At 36.7% G+C, this 25,228-nt stretch overlaps 1 protein-coding gene, 1 long non-coding RNA gene and 2 other non-coding genes across 4 annotated transcripts; 2 read left to right on the top strand and 2 right to left on the bottom strand.

The window, feature by feature from the left end:
* Window positions 1-2,797: 2,797 nt before the first annotated feature.
* LOC112798892 (small nucleolar RNA R71) lies at window positions 2,798-2,905 on the top strand. Its single transcript, XR_003200488.1, has one exon. It is a non-coding gene; the product is annotated as a small nucleolar RNA R71 (small nucleolar RNA).
* A 9,582-nt stretch (window positions 2,906-12,487) lies between these two features.
* LOC140184106 (uncharacterized) lies at window positions 12,488-13,824 on the top strand. Its single transcript, XM_072234392.1, has 5 exons — window positions 12,488-12,740; window positions 12,854-13,089; window positions 13,192-13,407; window positions 13,624-13,716; window positions 13,813-13,824. The coding sequence occupies exons 1-5, from the start codon at window positions 12,488-12,490 to the stop codon at window positions 13,822-13,824; spliced, it is 810 nt and encodes a 269-aa protein (XP_072090493.1).
* Window positions 13,825-14,034: 210 nt separating this feature from the next.
* LOC140184311 (uncharacterized) lies at window positions 14,035-16,283 on the bottom strand. The gene is made up of 3 exons (XR_011880743.1): window positions 16,158-16,283; window positions 15,457-15,599; window positions 14,035-14,387 (listed from the first exon to the last, which is right to left on the bottom strand). It is a non-coding gene; the product is annotated as an uncharacterized lncRNA (long non-coding RNA).
* Window positions 16,284-23,185: 6,902 nt separating this feature from the next.
* Window positions 23,186-23,293, bottom strand: LOC112799312 (small nucleolar RNA R71). Its single transcript, XR_003200886.1, has one exon. It is a non-coding gene; the product is annotated as a small nucleolar RNA R71 (small nucleolar RNA).
* Window positions 23,294-25,228: the final 1,935 nt, after the last annotated feature.

Genomic DNA, 25,228 nt, shown 5'->3' with positions numbered 1-25,228 from the left:
GCCAATTCTTTGGATCCGGGTTCACACTTTGGTCATGGTTCTTGATGATCCATGCATTGGCATAGAACTCTTGAACCATTAAGATTCCGACTTGTTGAATGGGGTTGGTAAGAACTTCCCAACCTCTTCTTCGGATCTCATGTCGGATCTCCGGATATTCACTCTTTTTGAGTGAAAAAGGGACCTCGGGGATCACCTTCTTCAAGGCCACAACTTCATAGAAGTAGTCTTGATGCACCCTTGAGATGAATCTTTCCATCTCCCATGACTCGGAGGTGGAGGCTTTTGCCTTCCCTTTCCTCTTTCTAGAGGTTTCTCCGGCCTTGGATGCCATAAATGGTTATGGAAAAACAAAAAGCAATGCTTTTACCACACCAAACTTAAAAGGTTTGCTCGTCCTCGAGCAAAAGAAGAAAGAAGAGAGGAGAAGAAGAAGGAATGAGGAAGAAGGGAATGGCTTTGTGTTCGGCCAAAAAGGGGGAGAAGTGGTGGTGTGGTTGTGTGAAAATGAAGGAGTGAAGATGGGTTTATATAGGAGTGGGGGGGCAATGGTTCGGTTATAGGAGGGTGAATTTGGGTGGGAAAGTGTTTTGAATTTGAAGGGTGAGGTAGGTGGGGTTTTATGAAGGAGGGATGTGAGTGGTGAAGAGAAGAGAGAGTGGTGGGGTAGGTGGGGATCCTGTGGGGTCCACAGATCCTGAGGTGTCAAGGAAAAGTCATCCCTGCACCAAATGGCATGCAAAATTGCGTTTTTAGCCAATTCTGGCGTTAAACGCCGGGCTGGTGCCCATTTCTGGCGTTTAACGCCGGGCTGGAGCCCCTTTCTGGCGTTAAACGCCCAGAATGGTGCCAGACTGGGCGTTAAACGCCCATCTGCTAGCCTTACTGGCGTTTAAACGCCAGCAGGTTCTTCCTCCAGGGTGTGCTATTTTTCTTTCTGTTTTTCATTCTGTTTTTGCTTTTTCAATTGATTTTGTGACTTCTCATGATCATCAACCTACAGAAAACATAAAATAACAAAAGAAAATAGATAAAATATAATATTGGGTTACCTCCCAACAAGTGCTTCTTTAATGTCAGTAGCTTGATAGAGGACTTTCATGGAGCCTCACAGATACTCAGAACAATGTTGGAACCTCCCAACGCCAAACTTAGAGTTTGAATGTGGGGGTTCAACACCAAACTTGGAGTTTGGTTGTGGCCTCCCAACACCAAACTTAGAGTTTGACTGTGGGGGCTCTGTTTGGCTCTGTTTTGAGAGAAGCTCTTCATGCTTCCTCTCCATGGTGACAGAGGGATATCCTTGAGCTTGAAACACAAAGGATTCTTCATTCACTTGAATGATCAATTCTCCTCTATCAACATCAATCACAGCCTTTACTGTGGCTAGGAAGGGTCTGCCAAGGATGATGGATTCATCCATGCACTTCCCAGTCTCTAGGACTATGAAATCAGCAGGGATGTAATGGTCTTCAACTTTCACCAGAACATCCTCTACAAGTCCATAGGCTTGTTTTCTTGAATTGTCTGCCATCTCTAGTGAGATTTTTGCAGCTTGCACCTCAAGGATCCCTAGCTTCTCCATTATAGAGAGAGGCATGAGGTTTACACTTGACCCTAAGTCACACAAGGCCTTCTTGAAGGTCATGGTGCATATGGTACAAGGTATTGAAAACTTCCCAGGATCCTGTCTCTTTTGAGGTAGTTTCTGCCTAGACAAGTCATCCAGTTCTTTGGTGAACAAAGGGGGTTCATCCTCCCAAGTCTCATTTCCAAATAGCTTGTCATTTAGCTTCATGATTGCTCCAAGGTATTTAGCAACTTGCTCTTCAGTGACATACTCATCCTCTTCAGAGGAAGAATACTCATCAGAGCTCATGAATGGCAGAAGTAAGTCCAATGGAATCTCTATTGTCTCATTTTGAGCCTCAGATTCCCATGGTTCCTCATTGGGGAACTCATTGGAGGCTAGTGGACGTCCATTGAGGTCTTCCTCAGTGGCGTTCACTGCCTCTTCCTCCTCTCTAAATTCGGCCATATTGATGGCTTTGCACTCTCCTTTTGGATTTTCTTCTGCATTGCTTGGAAGAGTACTAGGAGGGAGTTCAGTAATTTTCTTGCTCAGCTGACCCACTTGTCCCTCCAAGTTTCTAATGGAGGACCTTGTTTTAGTCATGAAATTTTGAGTGGTTTTGATTAGATCAAAGACCATGGTTGCTAAGTCAGAGGTGTTCTGCTTAGAACTCTCTGTCTGTTGATGAGAAGATGATGGAAAAGGCTTGCCACTGCTAAACCTGTTTCTTCCACCATTATTATTGTTGAAACCTTGTTGAGGTCACTGTTGATCCTTCCATGAGAGATTTGGATGATTTCTCCATGAAGGATTATAGGTGTTTCCATAGGGTTCTCCCATGTAATTCACCTCTTCTATTGAAGGGTTCTCAGGATCATAAGCTTCTTCTTCAGATGAAGCTTCCTTAGTACTGCTTGGTGCATTTTGCATTCCAGACAGACTTTGAGAAATCATATTGACTTGTTGAGTCAATATTTTATTCTGAGCCAGTATGGCAGTCAGAGTGTCAATCTCAAGAACTCCTTTCTTCTGATTGGTCCCATTGTTCACAGGATTCCTTTCAGAAGTGTACATGAATTGGTTATTTGCAACCATTTCAATCAGCTCTTGAGCTTCTGTAGGCATCTTCTTCAGATGAAGAGATCCTCCAGCAGAGCTATCCAAAGACATCTTGGATAGTTCAGAGAGACCATCATAGAAAATTCCAATGATGCTCCATTCAGAAAGCATATCAGTGGGACACTTTCTGATTAATTGTTTGTATCTTTCCCAAGCTTCATAGAGGGATTCTCCTTCTTTCTGTCTGAAGGTTTGGACTTCCACTCTAAGCTTACTCAATTTTTGAGGTGGAAAGAACTTTGCCAAGAAGGCATTGACTAGCTTTTCCCAAGAGTTCAGGCTTTCTTTAGGTTGTGAGTCCAACCATATTCTAGCTATGTATCTTACAGCAAAAGGGAATAGCATAAGTCTGTAGACCTCAGGGTCAACCCCATTAGTCTTGACAGTGTCACAGATTTGCAAGAACTCAGCTAAAAACTGATGAGGATCTTCCAATGGAAGTCCATGGAACTTGCAATTCTGTTGCATTAGAGAAACTAATTGAGGCTTAAGCTCAAAGTTGTTTGCTCCAATGGCAGGGATAGAGATGCTTCTCCCATAGAAGTCGGGAGTAGGTGCAGTAAAGTCACCCAGCACCTTCCTTGCATTGTTGGCATTGTTGTTGTTTTCGGCTGCCATGTGTTCTTCTTCTTTGAAGATTTCTGTTAGGTCCTCTACAGAGAGTTGTGCCTTGGCTTCTCTTAGCTTTCGCTTCAAGGTCCTTTCAGGTTCAGGATCAGCCTCAACAAGAATGCTTTTGTCCTTGCTCCTGCTCATAAGAAAGAGAAGAGAACAAGAAAATGTGGAATCCTATATGTCACAGTATAGAGATTCCTTAAGGTGTCAGAGGAAAAGAAAAATGGAAGGCAGAAGTAGAAAATTCGAACTTATCAAAGAAGATGGAGTTCAAATTTTGCATTAAGGAATAGTGTTAGTCCATAAATAGAAGGATATGAGAAGAAGGGAAGCAATTTTCGAAAATTAAGTAAAAGATTTTGAAAACATTTTGAAAAACCTTAATTGATTTTCAAAAATAGAAGTGGGAAAGAAAGCAAGTGATTTTTGAAAAAGAATTTGAAATTAGAAATCAAAAAGATTTGATTGAAAGTTATTTTGAAAAAGATGTGGTTAAGAAGATATGATTTGAAAAACATTTTTTAAAAAAAAGATTTGATTTTGAAAATTAATGACTTGGCTATCAAGAAAAGATATGATTCAAACATTAAACCTTTCTCAACAGAAAAGGCAACATACTTGAAATGTTGAATCAAATCATTAATTGATAGCAAGTATCCTTGAAAATAGAAAGAAATTGAATTTGAAAAAGATTTGATTGAAAAGATATGATTTGAAAAAGATTTGATTTTGAAAAGATTTTGAAAACTTGAAAAAAATTTGCATTGAAAACAAAATCTTCCCTCTTGTGCCATCCTGGCGTTAAACGCCCAGAATGGTGCACATTCTGGCGTTTAACGCCCAAAACTCTACCCTTTTGGGCGTTAAACGCCCAACCAGGCACCCTGGCTGGCGTTTAAACGCCAGTCTGTCCTTCTTCACTGGGCGTTTTGAACGCCCAGCTTTTTCTGTATACTTCCTCTGCTGTATGTTCTGAATCTTCAATTCTCTGTATTATTGACTTGAAAAGACACAAATTAAAAATATTTTTGGATTTTTAATAGTAAGGAATAATCAAAATGCAACTAAAATCAAATAATAATGCATGCAAGACACCAAACTTAAAAATTTGTATACTACTGACACTAATGAGAATGCATATGAGACACATAAACACTCAAGTCAAGAGGAATTAAAGATCAGGGTAATGAAATCATCAAGAACATCTTGAAGATCACTAAACTTAAAATGAGAATAGAATCTCAACAGGAAAAATATTTTTGGTTTTTATGATTTTGTAAATTTTTTTGTGCTTTTTCGAAAATTAAGTGGAAAAAGAAAATAAAGATATCAAAATTCTTAATGAGAATTCCAGGAATCATGCAATGTTTAGTCTAAGACTCCGGTCCAGAAATTAGACATGGCTTCACAGCCAGCCAAGCTTTCAAAGAAAGCTTCGGTCCAAAACACTAGACATGGCCAATGGCCAGCTAAGCCTTAGCAGATCACTGCTCCAATAGCAAGATTGATAGAAATCAACAAGCTCTTGTGATGATAAGTTGAAACCTCGGTCCAATAAAATTAGACATGGCTTCACAGCCAGCCAGATTTCAACAGATCATCATGAAACTCTAGAATTCATTCTTAAGAACTCTGAAAAAAAAAATACCTAATCTAAGCAACAAGATGAACCGTCAGTTGTCCATACTCGAACAATTCCCGGCAACGGCGCCAAAAACTTGGTAGCGCGAAATTGTGATCACTACTTTCCACAAATCAATTAATCCCCGGTAATGAATCCAAAGACTTGGTGTTCAATACCATGGCATAAACACAACTTCGCACAACTAACCAGCAAGTGTACTGGGTCGTCCAAGTAATAAGCCTTACGCGAGTAAGGGTCGATCCCACAGAGATTGTTGGTATGAAGCAAGCTATGGTCACCTTGTAAATCTTAGTCAGGCAGACTCAAATGGATATGAATGATGATATACGAATAAAACATAAAGATAAAGATAGAGATACTTATGTAATTCATTGGTAGGAATTTCAGATAAGCGCATGAAGATGCTTGTCCCTTCCGTCTCTCTGCTTTCCTACTGTCTTCATCCAATCCTTCTTACTCCTTTCCATGGCAAGCTTATGCAAGGGTTTCACCGTTGTCAGTGGCTACCTCCCATCCTCTCAGTGGAAATGTTCAACGCACCCTGTCACGACACGGCTATCCATCTGTCGGTTCTCGATCAGGCCGAAATAGAATCCAGTGATTCTTTTGCGTCTGTCACTAACGCCCCGCCTTCAGGAGTTTGAAGCACGTCACAGTCATTCAATCATTGAATCCTACTCAGAATACCACATACAAGGTTAGACCTTCCGGATTCTCTTGAATGCCGCCATCAGTTCTAGCCTATACCACGAAGACTCTGATCTCACGGAATGGCTGGCTTGGTTGTCAGGCGAGCACTCGGTTGTCAGGCGATCAACCATGCATCGTGTATCAGGAATCCAAGAGATATTCACCCAATCTAACCATGTGCTTGTGTCATGAAGGTCCAAGTGAAAAGCTTGAGACTGAGTGGTTAAAGTCGTGATCCAAAGCAAAAGAGTGTGCTTAAGAGCTCTAGACACCACTAACTGGGGACTCTAGCAAAGCTGAGTCACAATCTGAAAAGGTTCACCCAGTTATGTGTCTGTGGCATTTATGTATCCGATGGTAATACTGGAAAACAAAGTGCTTAGGGCTACGGCCAAGACTCATAAGTAGCTGTGTTCAAGAATCAACATACTTAACTAGGAAAGTCAATAACACTATCCAAAATTCTAAGTTCCTAGAGAAGCCAATCATTCTAAACTTCAAATGAAAAAGTGAGATGCCAAAACTGTTCAGAAGCAAAAAGCTACAAGTCCCGCTCATCTAAGTAGAATTAATATTCATTGATATTTTGAAATTTATAGTATATTCTCTTCTTTTTATCCTAATTGATTTTCAGTTGCTTGGGGACAAGCAACAATTTAAGTTTGGTGTTGTGATGAGCGGATAATTTATACGCTTTTTGGCATTGTTTTTAGGTAGTTTTTAGTAAGTTCAAGCTACTTTTAGGGATGTTTTCATTAGTTTTTATGTTAAATTCATATTTCTGGACTTTACTATGAGTTTGTGTGTTTTTCTGTGATTTCAGGTAATTTCTAGCTGAAATTGAGGGACTTGAGCAAAACACTGCAAAAGGCTGACAAAAGGACTGCTGATGCTGTTGGAATCTGACCTCCCTGCACTCGAAATGGATTTTCTGGAGCTACAAAACTCCAAATGGCGCGCTTTCAATGGCGTTGGAAAGTAGACATCTAGAGCTTTCCAGCAATATATAATAATCCATATTTTATTCGGGAATTGACGATGTAAAGTGGCGCTCAACTCCAAGTACATGTTGCTGTCTAGAGTTAAACTCCAGAAACACGTCACAACCCGGAGTTGAACGCCCAAAACACGCTATAACTTGGCGTTCAACTCCAATAAACGCCTCAGCTCGTAGATAGATCAAGTTCAGCCCAAGCATACACCAAGTGGGCCCCGGAAGTGGATTTATGCATCAATTACTTACTCATGTAAACCCTAGTAGCTAGTTTAGTATAAATAAGACTTTTTACTAGTGTATTAGTCGTCTTTTCACCACGTTTCATCTTTGGTCTCAGTTTTGTTTTATTCTTCATCTTAGGAGGCCATTGAGCACGTTTTAGGGGGCTGGCCATTCGGCCATGCCTGAACCTTTCACTTATGTACTTTCAACGGTGGAGTTTCTGCACACCATAGATTAAGGGTGCGGAGCTCTGTTGTACCTCAAGTTTCAATACAATTACTATTACTTTTTATTCAATTCTCTTTTATTCTTATTCCAAGATATACGTTGCACTTCAACTTGATGAATGTGATGATCCGTAACACTCATCATCATTCTCACCTATGAACGCGCGTGACTGACAACCACTTCCGTTCTACTCTAGGCCAGGCGCATATCTCTTAAATTCCCCAACAGAATCTTCGTGGTATAAGCTAGATAGATGGCGGCATTCATGGGGATCCAAAAAGTCTAACCTTGTCTGTGGTATTCCGAGTAGGATCCCGGGAATCCGGAAAGTCTAACCTTGTCTGTGGTATTCCGAGTAGGATTCCGGTATTGAATGACTGTGACGAGCTTCAAACTCCTGAAGGCTGGGCGTGATGACAAACGCAAAAGAATCAATGGATTCTACTCCAACCTGATTGAGAACCGACAGATGATTAGCCGTGCTGTGACAGAGCATTTGGACCATTTTCACTGAGAGGATGGGATGTAGCTATCAACAAGGGTGATGCCTCCAAACGATTAGCCGTGCAGTGACAGCGCATAGGACCATTTTCCCGAGAGGATTAAAAGTAGCCATTGATGATGGTGATGCCCTACATACAGCTTGCCATGGAAAGGAGTAAGAATGATTGGATGAGAGCAATAAGAAAGTAGAGATTCGAAAGGATTCTAGCATCTCCACACGCCTATCTGAAATTCCCACTATTAATTTACATAAGTATTTCTATCCCTTTTTATTTTCTATTTATTATTAATTTTCGAAACCCATAACCATTTAATCTGCTTAACTGAGATTTATAAGGTGACCATAGCTTGCTTCATACCAACAATCTCTGTGGGATCGACCCTTACTCACGTAAGGTATTACTTGGATGACCCAGTACACTTGCTGGTTAAGTTGAATGAAGTTGTGATCATAAATTCCAATAGAGCCAATTTTTAAATCTCATGCAAATACAAAGAGGATCACAATTTCGTCCACCATGTACTAATCAATATTAAAAAAAACTTTTGACCCGAGTAAATGATCCGTCCTATCCTAGAAAACCATGTGAATTTGGTGGTGCGGATTTGGTATTTTTTTTAATTTAACGGTTTCAAATCTTTTCTTATCTATTTTTTTGTCTGTTTGATCTCTTTTATCACCTTAATGTATTTAGTCCAATTTAAAAGATTGAACTTATTTTAATACTCATTTATTTTATAAACAAAAATGTTATGTGTACATAAAAAATTTTTCATTATATATTTGTATAGATACATGTCTTTTCACTATAACAAACGCGGCAGATGGCAGCGGCGGTTTGGCGGCGGTTGACATTTAACTGCTGCAAAACTGAAACTAGCGGCGGTTGAAGCGGCGACTACACGGAGGGTTGGTAGTCGTCTGTCTTTTAGCGGCGGTTTTTTTGTAACCGCTGTTAATTGATTACATTCGGCGGAAGAGATGCTGATTCAATGTTTGCTTTTTAGCGGCGGTTTCAGTCCAACCGCCGCCATCTTTAACATTTCTATTAACTTCGATATTCAGACGTTATAACTTTTTACAGACTAACAGAGTACAGACTAAATTTCTCACTAATTTCTTGACCCTCGTAATACAAAAATGTTTTCTTTCATAAAATTTAGAGTTTTCCGTTAGTAATTAAATTGAGTTTGTCTGTAGTTTCATTTTTGATATATTCTAATAAGTTTATTTTCACAAATACGTTCGATGTTAAGGGAACATCAACCGTGTCCCTCGTTTTACGTTAGAAAAAGTTTATTTTAATAATATATTTAATGAGGTGAACAATCTTGAAAATGAGATTTTTTCATTTAGTATAAGAACTTCTATGTTTGTATTCAGGCATAACTATAAAAGAAATACTTAAAATATGTATAAATTAATGCTAAGTTCAAATTAGCATGTGTTTATAATAGGCTTCTTCGAACTTAGACCTTACTAATTATAAATCAATTAATTGTAAATGTAGTGAAATAGGTAATACTGCAATCCCACCATTAAATTAAAGGACACAATGTAGTTTGTTTAATTAAAAGGTCAATTTTTCTCGTCAACATCATATTGACCCGACCAGAAAATTCTGTAATGAATCTACTGGCTTCACGTGACATAGGATCTGATAGGTCATCTCCAAACCATGATTTTTTGTTCAAATTGAAGCACTGTTTTGCAACATGTATGTCATCTTCTACTTGTTGGTCATCTGAAGTTTTGTTGTCTTCTTCCGACACCTTATTTAGGTCAAACTGCATGGACATGTTAATGCCAGTGGATGAGATTTCGTCTAAATTGTCTGCTGAATCAATCTCTGCCTCATCTAGAATGTCGTTAACTATTTCGCCTGAATATTCAGCTAGAACTGAAAATATAAATCCGCATACAACAATATTAGTATAATCAGAAGATGCCAATAACTTCCAAGTCATTAGATAGTACTTTAGGGAAAAAATGGTACGTGTAATTTTCTAACACAGGATTCAAAACTAAAAAACAATAAACAACAATTACCATCTCTGTTGTTGACCGTTTGGGAAGATTCTTTGGAAAAAAGTTGTGTAATTTGCAATTCTATAAATTTCATTTCCTCATGTGATGCAATATCCAACTCAATTGCATGCTTGTTTGTAAAGCGCATCTGTATAATAAAATTCATAGTTCATTATCTTTTTGGGTCAACACTGTGTCTGTATTAAGAACTTTGTACATAATATATTTTTAACCTTCAGTTCAGTAAGTATGTCTTCAGAGCTCTTTCCAGATGCACATGTCACAAAATCATATCCAAATTTCTTCTCGTACATTGATCCTCATTCATAAAGTTCCTACAAATATGAATGTTGACATTGCAAATATTAACGCAACAATTTTGTTATTGTATTTCAACTTAACATATGTATTGATCAAATATAGAAGTATTTATATAGCCTTTACATGACATTAAATATATATGTTCATATTAGGATTCAAATTCCTTAGAAAAAATAACAATAAATATCATAAAAAATTTAATTCAAAAAACTTTAAACATATTGTGTAAGCATTCTAAATTTTAAATTTTGAATTAAATTTAATAAAAAGCTAAAATTGAAAATAAGACCAACAAAGAATTCAAATTTATTTAATCTTAAGTGGTTACACGAACATTTAAAATTCAATTAACAACAAACAATAAATTCCTAAGCTGAAGGATAATTACTTAATAGAAATAAATTTTATAAAGGTCTCACTTAGTGTAACGGCAGTAAGGCACGTACATTTAAAATTCAATTAACAACAAACAATGAATTCCTAAGCTAAAGGATAATTACTTAACACAAATAAATTTTATAAAGGTCTCACTTAGTGTAACGGCAGCAAGTCAGGCCCAATATTTCAGGAAAGATCTTAGTAACAAATTCAAAATTTTAGCCTTAATTTCCCCACACGTTTATACCCCTCAGCACACAATGTTTCACAGAAAACCTTAACTTAATCTTCAGCACCTCCTCCTCACATTCATATGCCTAATTTGGGGCCGCAAGCAGTATTTTATCTCGGAGACGTTGCGCCAGAATATGCTATATACTCTGTGCTGCGTGCTTCTGCTATTGTTGCTCCTCTACTGTTACAGCTTTAAATCCTGTTTTGTTAACCAGATTAATACGCGCGTTGTGTTCCTCATTCTTCTTGGCTGTACTTGTATAAGGTCTTCTATTTTCTTCGGTTGGTCTGGTCCTTGTTGAGATCACTCCTTTGCTGATTTTGTGGTGAGTTATTCCATTATTCTTAATTTGCCAATGTATCCAACGAAACTTCTATCATTATTGTTTTATTTAACAAAATTTAAGTGCTTAAAAAATTTGCTGTATATTTACTAAGTCTATGAAAATTTATAGTACGCCTGATGTTAGATTCATGGGGTATTGGATAGTCACAACATTTTGTTAACCCATTCAAATTGCTGAAAGCTTGTAGCTATTTTACGTTTCCTTTGATTGAATTCATTTTTTATTTTTAGTTAATTAGGTTCAGTCAACTATTGAGCTTTGTTAGAGGATTCTTTCACTTAGAATAAAACAGGAAAAACGAAAAAAAGAACAAAATTTAAAGTTTGATTAATATTCAATATATTTACTTTATTTTTAATAAATTATTTAATATTTGTTTCAATTGACCGAAAGTTTGGATTTTGATTTTGATGCATCTTAAGTCTTATTCCACCAACTGTTTGTGTAAAAAAGTTTTGGCGTCTTCTATTATGTAAAAAAGTTTGGATTTTGATGCATGTTAAGTCTTATTCCACCAACTGTTTGTGATAATGTCAAAGACACCAAATGTGATGATAGAAAAGTGATCTGCTTTTAGTTTAGTTTCTATAATCTGTACACTTCCATTGTAACATCCCATAAGTGATACAAAATTGGAAAAATGTTTAGTGCACGAAATATTATGAGGATAGGGTTGTTAGAATTGTCTTGCATGTTGCTTTACTCTTGAATGGATAGACAGAATAGTGGATTAGACTACTTTATTCTAAGTAATTCTTATAGTACTTTGCTGACTGTGTGGAATTGCTCTTTCTAAGTTTATATACTCTGTTTCTGGATAAGAAGACTTTTCAAAAATTAGTATTTGGATTTTTTAATTGAATTAGTGGTCCTTTGACAGAATATTAGTTTCAAGGTGAATTCTATGGTGTCTAAATTTTTACCAAATTTATTTTTTAGAGTAAATTTTAACAATTTAAAAATGATTTATTTTTATATTTTTAAAATTAGATATTTTTAAACCTTTTTTGCAAACTAGACAGCACCTATTAGGCACCATAGGAATCAACTGGTTTGAATGAAAAATCAATTACCGAACTTCTTTTTCTGTGACATCAAAATTCACTTGAATATATAGTTTTCAGAAAGCGAGGAAGAGAGGATAGTTAGAGAGTTTGCTGTATTGTTGGATGCTTGTTTAAATACGGTGAGACTCATTTACTAAGAAATTTTTTTATGTTTGAACACACACATATTTAGAAAACTGTGAATAACATATCATAAATGGTGTGCTCCAAATCACACCCCTTCCTTAACTAACTTTGATTGCAATCTTTGAATATATTTTTTTCTCAAGCACTTCTTATCCGATTTAAACTCTTGTTACGAAGCTCATCTTGTGTGCTCCCTTGTACGGTTGTCGTGTTGCCAAATCTATGGTGACATTTTAATTTGCAAAATTTCAATAATAGATGTGATTTTTATTTAAGGCATGTAATCTGTGTAGTTACACTGAAATTTTAAATTTATTACATTTGTGTCATTGGCTTTTGGTAGGTTTTTACTCTATAATAAGTATTAGTAGTTTGCTTGAAGGTTTGGAAATATGCCTAAGAAACCGCGGTACACCTGTATCTCCAATGCTGGCACTGACAAAACCCAGCATATCAACACTGGGACTGAACATGTTGCTGAGCCTGCCCAAAGTTCTTCGGATGATGAAGATTATGATCCCGAGGCTGATGAGGTTGACTCATGGGATGATTACGTTGATGACTTATATGCTGAAGAAGAAGTTGTACCCCGGAACAAGTCCAACGGTCGCAAGGATATGGATTATTGGAATGTTGTTGTAAGCGGTAAAATTTCTATCTTTGGTCTATATTATTTAATCATAATTGGATGACTTTGGTTTTTTTTGTTTATTTTAAGGTAACACTAATGCAATTAATCCTTCTAATTTGTTTCTTAGATGATAGCATCACAAGAACGATGAGTTTGAGCGTCAAGGAGGCCATAGTACATCCTCCTAGCAGAAAAATCATTTTAGAGTTTAATGAAGAGTTACAATCGATCGGTCAGGCGGCTGAATTATTAAGTGGGTTTCTAGGGAATCTGGGTGCTGACTTTCAACATTTTCCCATCAATGAAGACAATTGGAAGACAATGGACAAAGCTTTAAAGGAACATGCATATGAGACAATTAAGGTATGATATTTAAATTTAGAATTTATTATGTTAAGTAAAATCAGATCAAATTCTTACTTTTCCACTTGTGGACGTGCATCGCATTGTGTCTCAAACTTTTAGCGCACCTTTTGGTATGAGGAGGATGACAAGGAAAAAATAAAGCGGGTAATGATTCAAAGGCTAGGAAAAATCTGGAAGGAAGCAAGAAACCACTTGTTTCACAAGGTTTACGACGAGGAAGAGAGTTTCGAAGTAAATGCCAAGCGTAACCCATCAGGAATAGATGCACAGCAGTGGAGATGGTTCCTTCACTATCGCTTGAAGGAATCTACAAAGGTAATTAATATTAAATTGGTACTCCATTTAATGTTGCAGTTTTTAACATTTTTAATACCTGAATAAAATAATTGATAGAATGTGATATAATTAAAAAGCCAAAAATCTCACAAATTAGTTTCAAACCTTAAAAAATAAAATCCGTGACACTATGAAGGCATCATTACTTTATACAATTCATTGCATGATACACTGTATTTGTGTATTTTTTTATAGGAAATGTGCAGACAAAATTCTCAAAATCGGTTGAAGTCACTGTATACACATACTGGGGGCTCTAAGACAACAGCAAGGCTAAGGGATGAAGAGGTAATTATGTGTGTATTATGTTTGATACATATATTTTTGGTTTGTTATATTCTTTTGTAACATGTATGATTGGGTAAATATTTTATGTGGTTACAGGAGAAAAAATAGCAAAGGCGCATCAGCAGAGGAGAGATATTTATTATGACTCATAAAAAAAGGGATGGCACATGGTTAAATGATGATGCGCGTGTTGTTGGAGTAAGTAGTGGTTAAGAATGATTTACATCTGTTACTCTATTCATGTTGCTAACTTCAAAAACACATAAACTTAACTCCGATATGTCTGTAGGAAACGATTGCATGTATCGAGAGCCAAGGTGAAACCTCAAAAGAGATTTCTGTTACTGATTCGCTTGCGCAAATCCTCGGAAAGGAGCATTTAGGATGAGTTCGGGGGTTAGAATTTGGACCATGTCCAAGCAAAATTATTCGTAATACTCCACAATCGAACCCTAGAGTGCAAATTGAGGAGTATCAGAGAGAAATTATAGAATTGAACGAATTGGCAACAGAACAGAAGGTGGAGATTACAGAATTGAAGGCAGCAGTGGCAGAACATAAGGCAGCAGCAGCAGAACATAAGGCAGAGGCAGCAGAAGACAAGGCAAAGATATAGATCATGGAGAACCTGGTAAAATACATCATCCAACAGCAAGGACATACTTTGCCACCTGAAATTGATGCACAGCTTAAGTCTTTGGGGAGTGGAGCAAAATAGGGATCTTAAACACAATTTTTTTTCCTTTGTGAATAGTATACTTTGAGAAAGTATTTGTTATTAGCTATTTTCGTTTGGGATCTATAAATATCAGTTAGAATACCACATCATTGTTTTTTAAGTCAAGTATTTTTTTACTGTAATTGCAAACATAATCAGTTAAATTAATACGTAACATGTTAAAATTAAATGATTTTTTAAATATTGATTGTGATATGAAAACAAAATTCAAATAATCAATTTAAATCAAAACAAAATTGAACTTTTAGAGGCGGTTACTATAGGACGACGCAAAATCCTAACTTTAACAAAATTAAATAGCGGCGGTTATCTACCCGCCGCGAAATCGGTCTAAAATCAGTTCTGGAAGATAGCAGCGGTTGCTAACTGCCACAAAATGTTTTCGACGCTAAACACAATTTGGCAACGGTTATTCCGGCGGTCGTAAAAAACCGCCGCTAAAGGTTTACTAGCGCCCTTACTAGTAGCGGTCAACCAACCGTTGCAAAATGTCTAGCGGCGGTAAAAAAACCGCTACCATCTGAGGTTTCAACCGCCGCCATCTGCCGCGTTTGTTGTAGTGTTTATTTGAATATCTATTATATTTGAAAAATGTTTTAGCGTCTAATTTTTCGTGTTTACGTAATATGATTGATTTATTTTTAATATGCATATGAAATTGATTATGTAAATCGTTATGTATAAATTGCATAAAGAAATTACTTTAATGTATGTGACGGAATTACTATCTAGTGTATGTACGTATGAAATAATTATTATTTATACTATATGATATTATAGGATCAATTTGGTACAAACATAATTGTATGTATGTGAAGTACAAAAACAACTTTTTTCTTTTAATAATTCTCCATATTTATAAGGAAAAACATATTAAATTTCTTCAATTACATTATAAACTAATTAAACAGAACTCAAACAAGCAGAAGGGGAAACAATTTTCTTTTTCTTGTTTGAGACAAAATGAGTAGTAATAAAACACACATATAAAGATGACTTACCCACAGGCCGGGTCAGTTATATTATCAAACTCTTTCCCGAATCTTCTTTGGTTTCCCCAAGTAATGGTTAGGAAGCGAACACGTACACTGAAAATAATTTCTCTTCCGTGTTGATAGGGTTTCCCAAGATGGATGATCTCCGGCTGGACAAATTTTTATATTTCTAGATATTATATATATTTTCTAAATACTGATTAGCATAACATAACATGTTTGTTTGTGATAAATTTTCACTAAGAGGAAATATTTGTATGACTAGTTTTTTTCTATATATATTTTTTGAATTTATCATTTTGAATTGTTAGATAAAGTACGACACCATACTTAATAAAAGTTAAAGCAACTATTAAATAGTGTCAAATAATTTATCTCAAAAATTCAAACTATTAAAAAATATATATGACACGTGTTATATTCATTTGTTTCTTCACATAATAGTCTTTTTTAAATTAAAAATATGAATTTAGGGGAATCGAAGGACTAGAGGGCGAACATTTTCAGTAGATAAAAAAAGAAGAGTGTTAGTGTTATTACTAGAGTATATATATATATATAGTACAATCCTAACTTATAATAAAATTATTATCATGATGAATTAATAATAAACTGATTTAACGAGAGTTCTGACACGATATGTCATTATATATTCTATTGTATAAAGAGAAAAATCGATCGAAGAGTGGTATGATGAAAGCGCTTACTCCTTGCCAATGAGGGTCGCTTACTTCTTCATCAGGGTCCGTCATTTTATGTACGAACTATGAAGTTCTGCTCCAAATTTCAATTTTGGTGTATGTTGAAATGAAATTTGATGTTAGTTGTTACATATATATTAACAGATGCGCGTAAGAATTTATATACAAGTGTAGGTCATGGCAGAAAGCGTAAAGATCGGGTAAGGAACTATTCAACCATACATATAGCTAGCAGCGTATGTGTTATGTTTCCGTCACAAATTAAAGGATCATATGGGAATTTGTGATGTATAAGATAAGCAAAATATTGAGAAAACCTTTAATAATTTTCTATGTCCTTTCTTTACTACAAAAAAAAGTAAGGTATCAAGCTCAAATAAAATGAAGGTTAAATTTTTATATTAGTCCTTATAATCTCACTAAATTTATAATTGAGTTTGTACTCTTTAACAATTTTTAATTGGATCTCTATACCTATTTTAAATTTGTAATCATATTCTTATTATTCTAAAAACATTAAAATTTAATGGAATATACTTAGAGTTTATTTGGTAAAGTTTTTATTTTTCAAAAGTTATAGTACCTATATTTAATAAATCAAATTAAAAATAATTTTTAATAAACACAAACAATAATAATTTTGTTTGTTAAAATAACTTTTAAAATTTTAAAACACTATAATAGATATAAGTGTAATAGTTAAAAATTTTCGTGTCACCGTTGCCGAGTGATAAACCATTATTTTATGATTTATATTGTATTTAATTGAGTGGTTTTTATCAAGTCTTTACCTACTTATTCATATGATTATCATTATATTACAATTCCTTCCCAAAGTTATTCTTTGGTTGTAAACTTGCTTCCTAGAGATATTTTTATTGTGTATTTTAATTCTCTTTTATACCATTCGATGCTGTGATCCGTGTGTTAAGTGTTTCAGGTTTCATAGGGCAGGAATGACTTAGAGAATGAAGAGGAAGCTTGCAAAAATGGAAGAAACACAAGAAATCAAAGAGATGACTAGCGAACACTGACGCGGACGTATGGCTCACACAACCGCGCGAACTGGAGAAAATCACAGTGACGCGTTCTGCACGAATGATGCGAACGCGTGGCGAGAAAAATGCTGAATGATGCGCACGTGTGGACGACGCGTACGCGTGACATGCGCGATCTACATAATTAACAGAACACGCTGGGAGCGATTTTGGGCCATGTTTTGACCCAGTTTTCGGCCCAGAAACACAGACTAAAGCCGGGATATATGTAGAGACTCGAGGAGATTCTCATTAGGATAGTTTTTAGTTTCTAGATCTGATTTTACTCCTCCTCTAGGTTTTCACACTACACATTCATAATTCTTAGAATTTTGATTTGCTTTTGGATTTGGATATTGAGAAGAGTTGTTACCTCCGCCAAGACTTTGTCATTCTAGTTTGTTTTCTTACTTTTCACTTACTCTTTCATATCCTTAATTTGTCTAGAGTTAGAATTGGATTATTTTTAGAGTTTATTAATACAAGAACTATTTTTATTTTTAATTGATCTTTTGATTATTGTTTATCATGTCTTTCATTATTTTCCCTTTTAATTTTATGAAGTCTACATTTATGATAATGGAGTAGTTTCCCAACTTAATTGGGAGTTGATTAAAAGGAGAACCTTGAGTTAGAATACTCAAGAGTCAAATTGTAATTGGGTTTATTGTTGGTTGAATCTCTAAGCACTAATGCTAATCCTTCCCAAGGGAGAGGATTAGAACTTGTGAATAGAAGTTGACTTCCAACTTACTTGATCTTCCTTTATTCAGTAAAGGATAACTAAGTGAAAATAACTACCAATTATCAATTGATCTTGAGAAAAATCCAACAAGGATAGAACTTCTAATTAATCTTCTCCCGATCAAGATCTTTATTTAAATTATATAAATTCTCTTATTTATTTTCCTGTTTCTCAAACTCAAAATTTCTTGGAAAACCTCTAACCAATAAGCTGCACTCTTTTGTCAACTCGTTGGGAGACGACTTGGAATTCATACTCCCAGTATTTTTATTCTAATTTTGTGACAACCCTTTTAAATTGATAAGCGGATTTTCACTAATTAAGAACTGTACTTGCAACGTATTTATTCCATTAATTTCTTAATCGGTCAATTTCCGTCTCTGTCATTGAGCCTCATCGCCGTCATGGGTCACTGCTGTTGTGTGCTCCGTCGCTGCTGTTGGAGTGGCGTCTTGAGCCTCTGTTGCCAGAAAATGGTGCTACTGTCGTCAAGTTCTACTACTGGTAAAGGTGTTGCTTTTGGTTTTCATTCTTATGAACTCCAAGAACATTATCGTCACTGCATGGTTGTTACAGTTTCTGTTGCCAGAGTTTTTGGTCATCGCTGTCACTTGAGATAGTTGTCAGAGCTGCTGGCGGATCGGTTCAAAGGTCGTTGCTACTTCGTTCTTTTATCACGGTAAGTATCTCTTTCTTGGAACCCTTGCCGTTAGTATTCCGTTATATGTTATTAAAGATTTCACAATATTGATGATTTAGGATTAAGTTATCAAGGTTGTATGTTGCGATTAAAGCTATTTCTGCTGTTGCGGAAGTAAGTGGAGCTGTGGATGCAGCCACTGCTGTTGCAGGCCAGGGAGAGAAAGAGATTTATTACGTTAAGAATCACTGCAGGCTTAATTCCTCGAGGTAGGGATTTGTTTTAAAATAAAAATGTTTTGGGCTTTGAATACCTAACAAGTTTTGTAGATTAATGCAAATAAATGAATGTCTTTGATGTAAATGATTTTCTGTTGTGATTGAAAAGTTATGTTTGTTGGTGATTGATTGATTTTTGAGTTTCTGGTAAAATAGATTGAATATGTTGATTTTGGATTTTAAATTGAAAATGATGATTGGTTTTGAATAATGAATTTGGAAATATTAATTTGACATGCTGATTTTGTTGGGTTGAGGTTGAATAGAGGAAACCTAATTTTGTTGGGTTGAGGTTGAATAGAGGAAACCCGTGAAGGGTGGTAACCTTTGATTTTTAGGGAGGTTCTGCTGAAATTTTTGTAAAAATTTAACGAGTTTTAGAAGTTGGTTTAAACAAGAAATGAGTTCTCTTATTTCAATTTGTGAAAATGGTTTATGATTTATGATGAGCGGATAATTTGTACGCTTTTTGGCATTATTTTTAGTATGTTTTTAGTATGATCTAGTTAGTTTTTAGTATATTTTTCTTAGTTTTTAGTTAAAATTCACTTTTCTGAACTTTACTATGAGTTTGTGTGTTTTTCTGTGATTTCAGGTATTTTCTGGCTGAAATTGAGGGACCTGAGCAAAAATCTGATTCGGAGACTAAAAAGGACTGCAGATGCTATTGGATTCTGACCTCCCTGCACTCGAAGTGAATTTTCTGGAGCTACAGAAGCCCAATTGGCGCGCTCTCAACGGCGTTGGAAAGTAGACATCCTGGGCTTTCCAGCAATATATGATAGTCCATACTTTGCTCAAGATTTGATGGCCCAAACCGGCGTTCAAAGTCACCCTCAGGAATTCCAGCGTTAAACGCCGGAACTGGCACAAGAATGGGAGTTAAACGCCCAAACTGGCACCAAAGCTGGCGTTTAACTCCAAGAGGAGTCTCTACACGAAAATGATTCAATGCTCAGCCCAAGCACACACCAAGTGGGCCCGGAAGTGGATTTTTATGTCATTTACTCATCTCTGTACACCCTAGGCTACTAGTTCTCTATAAGTAGGACCTTTTGCTATTGTATTTTAATCTTTGGACATCTAGTTCTTAGATCAGATCTCTGGACATCTAGTTCTTAGATCATTGGGAGGCTGGCCATTCAGCCATGCCTAGACCTTGTTCTTATGTATTTTCAACGGTGGAGTTTCTACACACTATAGATTAAGGTGTGGAGCTCTGCTGTACCTCGAGTATTAATGCAATTACTATTGTTCTTCTATTCAATTCCGCTTTTTCTTGTTCTAAGATATCACTTGTTCTTTAACTTGATGAATGTGATGATCCGTGACACTCATCATCATTCTCACCTATGAACGTGTGACTGACAACCACCTCCGTTCTACCTTCGATTGGGTGAATATCTCTTGGATTCCTAATACACGATGCATGGTTGATCGCCTGACAACCGAGTGCTCGCCTGACAACCGAGCCAACCATTCCGTGAAATCAGAGTCTTCATGGTATAGGCTAGAACTGATGGCGGCATTCAAGAGAATCCGGAAGGTCTAACCTTGTCTGTGGTATTCTGAGTAGGATTCAATGACTGAATGACTGTGACGTGCTTCAAACTCCTGAGGGCGGGGCGTTAGTGACAGACGCAAAAGAATCACTGGATTCTATTCCGGCCTGATCGAGAACCGACAGATGGATAGCTGTGCCGTGACAAGGTGCGTTGAACATTTCCACTGAGAGGATGGGAGGTAGCCACTGACAACGGTGAAACCCTTGCTTAAGCTTGCCATGGAAAGGAGTAAGAAGGATTGGATGAAGACAGTAGGAAAGCAGAGAGACGGAAGGGAAGGCATCTTCATACGCTTATCTGAAATTCCTACCAATGAATTACATAAGTATCTCTATCTTTATCTTTATGTTTTATTCGCATATCACCATACCCATTTGAGTTTGCCTGACTAAGATTTACAAGGTGACCATAGCTTGCTTCATACCAACAATCTCTGTGGGATCGACCCTTACTCGCGTAAGGTTTATTACTTGGACGACCCAGTACACTTGCTGGTTAGTTGTGCGAAGTTGTGTTTATGCCATGGTGTTGAATACCAAGTTTTTGGATTCATTACCGGGGATTATTTGAGTTGTGAAAAGTATTGATCACAATTTCGTGCACCAAGTTTTTGGCGCCGTTGCCGGGGATTGTTGAGTTTGGACAACTGACGGTTCATCTTGTTGCTTAGATTAGGTATTTTTTTTTCGAAATTCTTGAAGATGAATTCTAGAGTTTCATGATGATTTGTTGAAGTCTGGCTGGCTGTGAAGCCATGTCTAATTCCATTGGACCGAGGTTTCAACTTATCATCACAAGAGCTTGTTGATTTCTATCAATCTTGCTTTTGGAGCAGTGATCTGCTAAGGCTTGGCTGGCCATTGGCCATGTCTAGTGTTTTGGACCGAAGCTTTCCTTGAAAGCTTGGCTGGCTGTGAAGCCATGTCTAATTCCTGGACCGGAGTCTTAGACTAAACATTGCATGATTCCTGGAATTCTCATTAAGAATTTTGATATCTTTTTCCACTTAATTTTCGAAAAAGCACAAAAAAAAATTACAAAATCATAAAATCAAAAAAATTTCTTGTTTGAGTCTAGTGTCTCATGTTAAGTTTGGTGTTAATTGCATGCATTCATTCATGTGTCTTAGTGATCTTCAAGATGTTCTTGATGATTTCTTACTCTAATCTTTAAATTCTCTTGACTTGAGTGTTTTGTGTGTCTCATATGCATTCTCATTAGTGTCAGTAGTATACAAACTGCTAAGTTTGGTGTCTTGCATGCATTATTTGATTCTTGTTGCATTTTGATTTTTCCTTATTATTAAAAATCCAAAAATATTTTTAATTTGTGTCTTCTCAAGTCAATAATACAGAGAATTGAAGATTCAGAACATACAGCAGAGGAATTACACAGAAAAAGCTGGGCGTTCAAAACGCCTAGTGAAGAAGGAAAGACAGGCGTTTAAACGCCAGCCAGGGTACCTGGTTGGGCATTTAACGCCCAAAAGGGTATAGTTTTGGGCATTAAACGCCAGAATGTGCACCATTCTGGGCATTTAACGCCAGGATGGCACAAGAGGGAAGATTTTGTTTTTAATGCAGATTTTTTTTCAGTTTTCAAAGTTTTTCAAAATCAAATCTTTTTCAAATCATATCTTTTCAGTCATATGTTTTCAAAATCAATTTCTTTCTATTTTTAAAAATACTTGCTATCAATCAATGATTTGATTCAACATTTCAAGTATGTTGCCTTTTCTGTTGAGAAAGGTTTAATGTTTGAATCATATCTTTTCTTGTTAGCCAAGTCATTAATTTTCAAAATCAAATCTTTTTAAAATGTTTTTCAAATCATATCTTCTCAATCACACTTTTTTAAAACTAATCATATCTTCTTAACCACATCTTTTTCAAAATAGTTTTCAATCAAATCTTTTTGATTTCTCATTTCAAAATCTTTTTCAAAAATCACTTGATTTCTTTTTCACTTTCATTTTTGAAAATCAATTAGTGTTTTTCAAAAATGTTTTCAAAATCTTCTACTTAATTTTCGAAAATTACTTCCCTTCTCACATCCTTCTATTTATGGACTAACACTATTCCTTAATGCAAAATTCGAACTCCATCTTCTTTGATAAGTTCGAATTTTCTACTTCTGTCTTCTATTTTTCTTTTCCTCTGACACCTAAAGGAATCTCTATACTGTGACATAGAGGATTCCACATTTTCTTGTTCCCTTCTCTTTCTTATGAGCAGGAGCAAAGACAAAAGCATTCTTGTTGAGGCTGATCCTGAACCTGAAAGGACCTTGAAGAGAAAGCTAAGAGAAGCCAAAGCACAACTCTCTGTAGAGGACCTAACAGAAATCTTCAAAGAAGAAGAACCTATGGCAGCCGAAAACAACAACAATGCCAACAATGCAAGGAAGGTGCTGGGTGACTTTACTGCACCTACTCCCGACTTTTATGGGAGAAGCATCTCTATCCCTGCCATTAGAGCAAACAACTTTGAGCTTAAGCCTCAATTAGTTTCTCTAATGCAACAGAATTGCAAGTTCCATGGACTTCCATTGGAAGATCCTCATCAGTTTTTAGCTGAATTCTTGCAAATCTGTGACACTGTCAAGACTAATGGGGTTGACCCTGAGGTCTACAGACTGATGCTATTCCCTTTTGCTGTAAGAGACAGAGCTAGGACATGGTTGGACTCACAACCTAAAGAAAGCCTGGACTCTTGGGAAAAGCTAGTCAATGCCTTCTTGGCAAAGTTCTTTCCACCTCAAAAATTGAGTAAGCTTAGAGTGGAAGTCCAAACCTTCAGACAGAAGGAAGGAGAATCCCTCTATGAAGCTTGGGAAAGATACAAACAATTAATCAGAAAGTGTCCTTCTGATATGCTTTCTGAATGGAGCATCATAGGTATTTTCTATGATAGTCTCTCTGAACTGTCCAAGACGTCTTTGGATAGCTCTGCTGGAGGATCTCTTCATCTGAAGAAGACGCCTACAGAAGCTCAAGAGCTGATTGAAATGGTTGCAAATAACCAATTCATGTACACTTCTGAAAGAAATCCTGTGAACAATGGGACTAGTCAGAAGAAAGGAGTTCTTGAGATTGACACTCTGAATGCCATATAGGCTCAGAACAAAATATTGACTCAATAAGTCAATATGATTTCTCAAAGTCTGTCTAGAATGCAAAATGCACCAAGCAGTACTAAGGAAGCTTCATCTGAGGAAGAAGCTTATGATCCTGAGAACCCTTCAATGGAAGAGGTGAATTACATGGGAGAACCCTATGGGAACACCTATAATTCTTCATGGAGAAATCATCCAAATTTCTCATGGAAGGATCAACAGAGACCTCAACAAGGTTTCAACAATAATAGTGGTGGAAGAAACAGGTTTAGCAATAGCAAGCCTTTCCCATCATCTTCTCAGCAATAGACAGAGAGTTCTAAGCAGAATACCTCTGACTTAGCAACCATGGTCTCTGATCTAATCAAAACCACTCAAAGTTTCATGACTGAAACAAGATCCTCCATTAGAAACTTGGAGGCACAAGTGGGTCAGCTGGGCAAGAAAATTACTGAACTCCCTCCTAGTACTCTTCCAAGCAATACAGAAGAAAATCCAAAAGGAGAGTGCAAGGCCATCAACATGGCCAAATTTGGAGAGGAAGGAGAGGTAGTGAACGCCACTGAGGAAGACCTCAATGGACGTCCATTGGCCTCCAATGAGTTCCCCAATAAGGAACCATGGGAATCTGAGGCTCAAAATGAGACCATAGAGATTCCATTGGACTTACTTCTGCCATTCATGAGCTCTGATGAGTATTCTTCCTCTGAAGAGGATGAGTATGTCACTGGAGAGCAAGTTGCTAAATACCTTGGAGCAATCATGAAGCTAAATGACAAGTTATTTGGAAATGAGACTTGGGAGGATGAACCCCCTTTGCTCACCAAAGAACTGGATGACTTGTCTAGGCAGAAACTACCTCAAAAGAGACAGGATCTTGGGAAGTTTTCAATACCTTGTACCATAGGCACCATGACCTTCAAAAAGGCCTTGTGTGACTTAGGGTCAAGTGTAAACCTCATGCCTCTCTCTGTAATGGAGAAGCTAGGGATCTTTGAGGTGCAAGCTGCAAAAATCTCACTAGAGATGGCAGACAACTCAAGAAAACAAGCTTATGGACTTGTAGAGGATGTTCTGGTAAAAGTTGAAGACCATTACATCCCTACTGATTTCATAGTCCTAGAGACTAGGAAGTGCATGGATGAATCCATCATCCTTGGCAGACCCTTCCTAGCCACAGCAAAGGCTGTGATTGATGTTGATAAAGGAGAGTTGATCATTCAAGTGAATGAAGAATCCTTTGTGTTTGAGGCTCAAGGATATCCCTCTGTCACCATGGAGAGGAAGCATGAAGAGCTTCTCTCAAAACAGAGCCCCCACAATCAAACTCTAAGTTTGGTGTTGGGAGGCCACAACCAAACTCTAAGTTTGGTGTTGAACCCCCACATTCAAACTCTAAGTTTGGTGTTGGGAGGTTCCAACATGGCTCTGAGCATTTCTGAGGCTCCATGAGAGTCCTCTGTCAAGCTACTGACATTAAAGAAGCGCTTGTTGGGAGGCAACCCAATGTTATATTTTATCTATTTTCCTTTGTTATTTTATGTTCTTTTGTAGGTTGATGATCATGAGAAGTCACAAAATCAATGAAAAAAGCAAAAACAGAATGAAAAGCAGAAAGAAAAACAGCACACCCTGGAGGAGAGCGTGCTGGCGTTTAAACGCCAGTAAGGCTAGCTGTTGGGCGTTTAACGCCCAGTC

The sequence above is a fragment of the Arachis hypogaea genome, chromosome 4 (genome assembly GCF_003086295.3).
Source record: "Arachis hypogaea cultivar Tifrunner chromosome 4, arahy.Tifrunner.gnm2.J5K5, whole genome shotgun sequence".
Lineage (NCBI taxonomy): Eukaryota > Viridiplantae > Streptophyta > Magnoliopsida > Fabales > Fabaceae > Arachis > Arachis hypogaea.
This window is presented reverse-complemented; position numbering and strand designations above follow the sequence as displayed.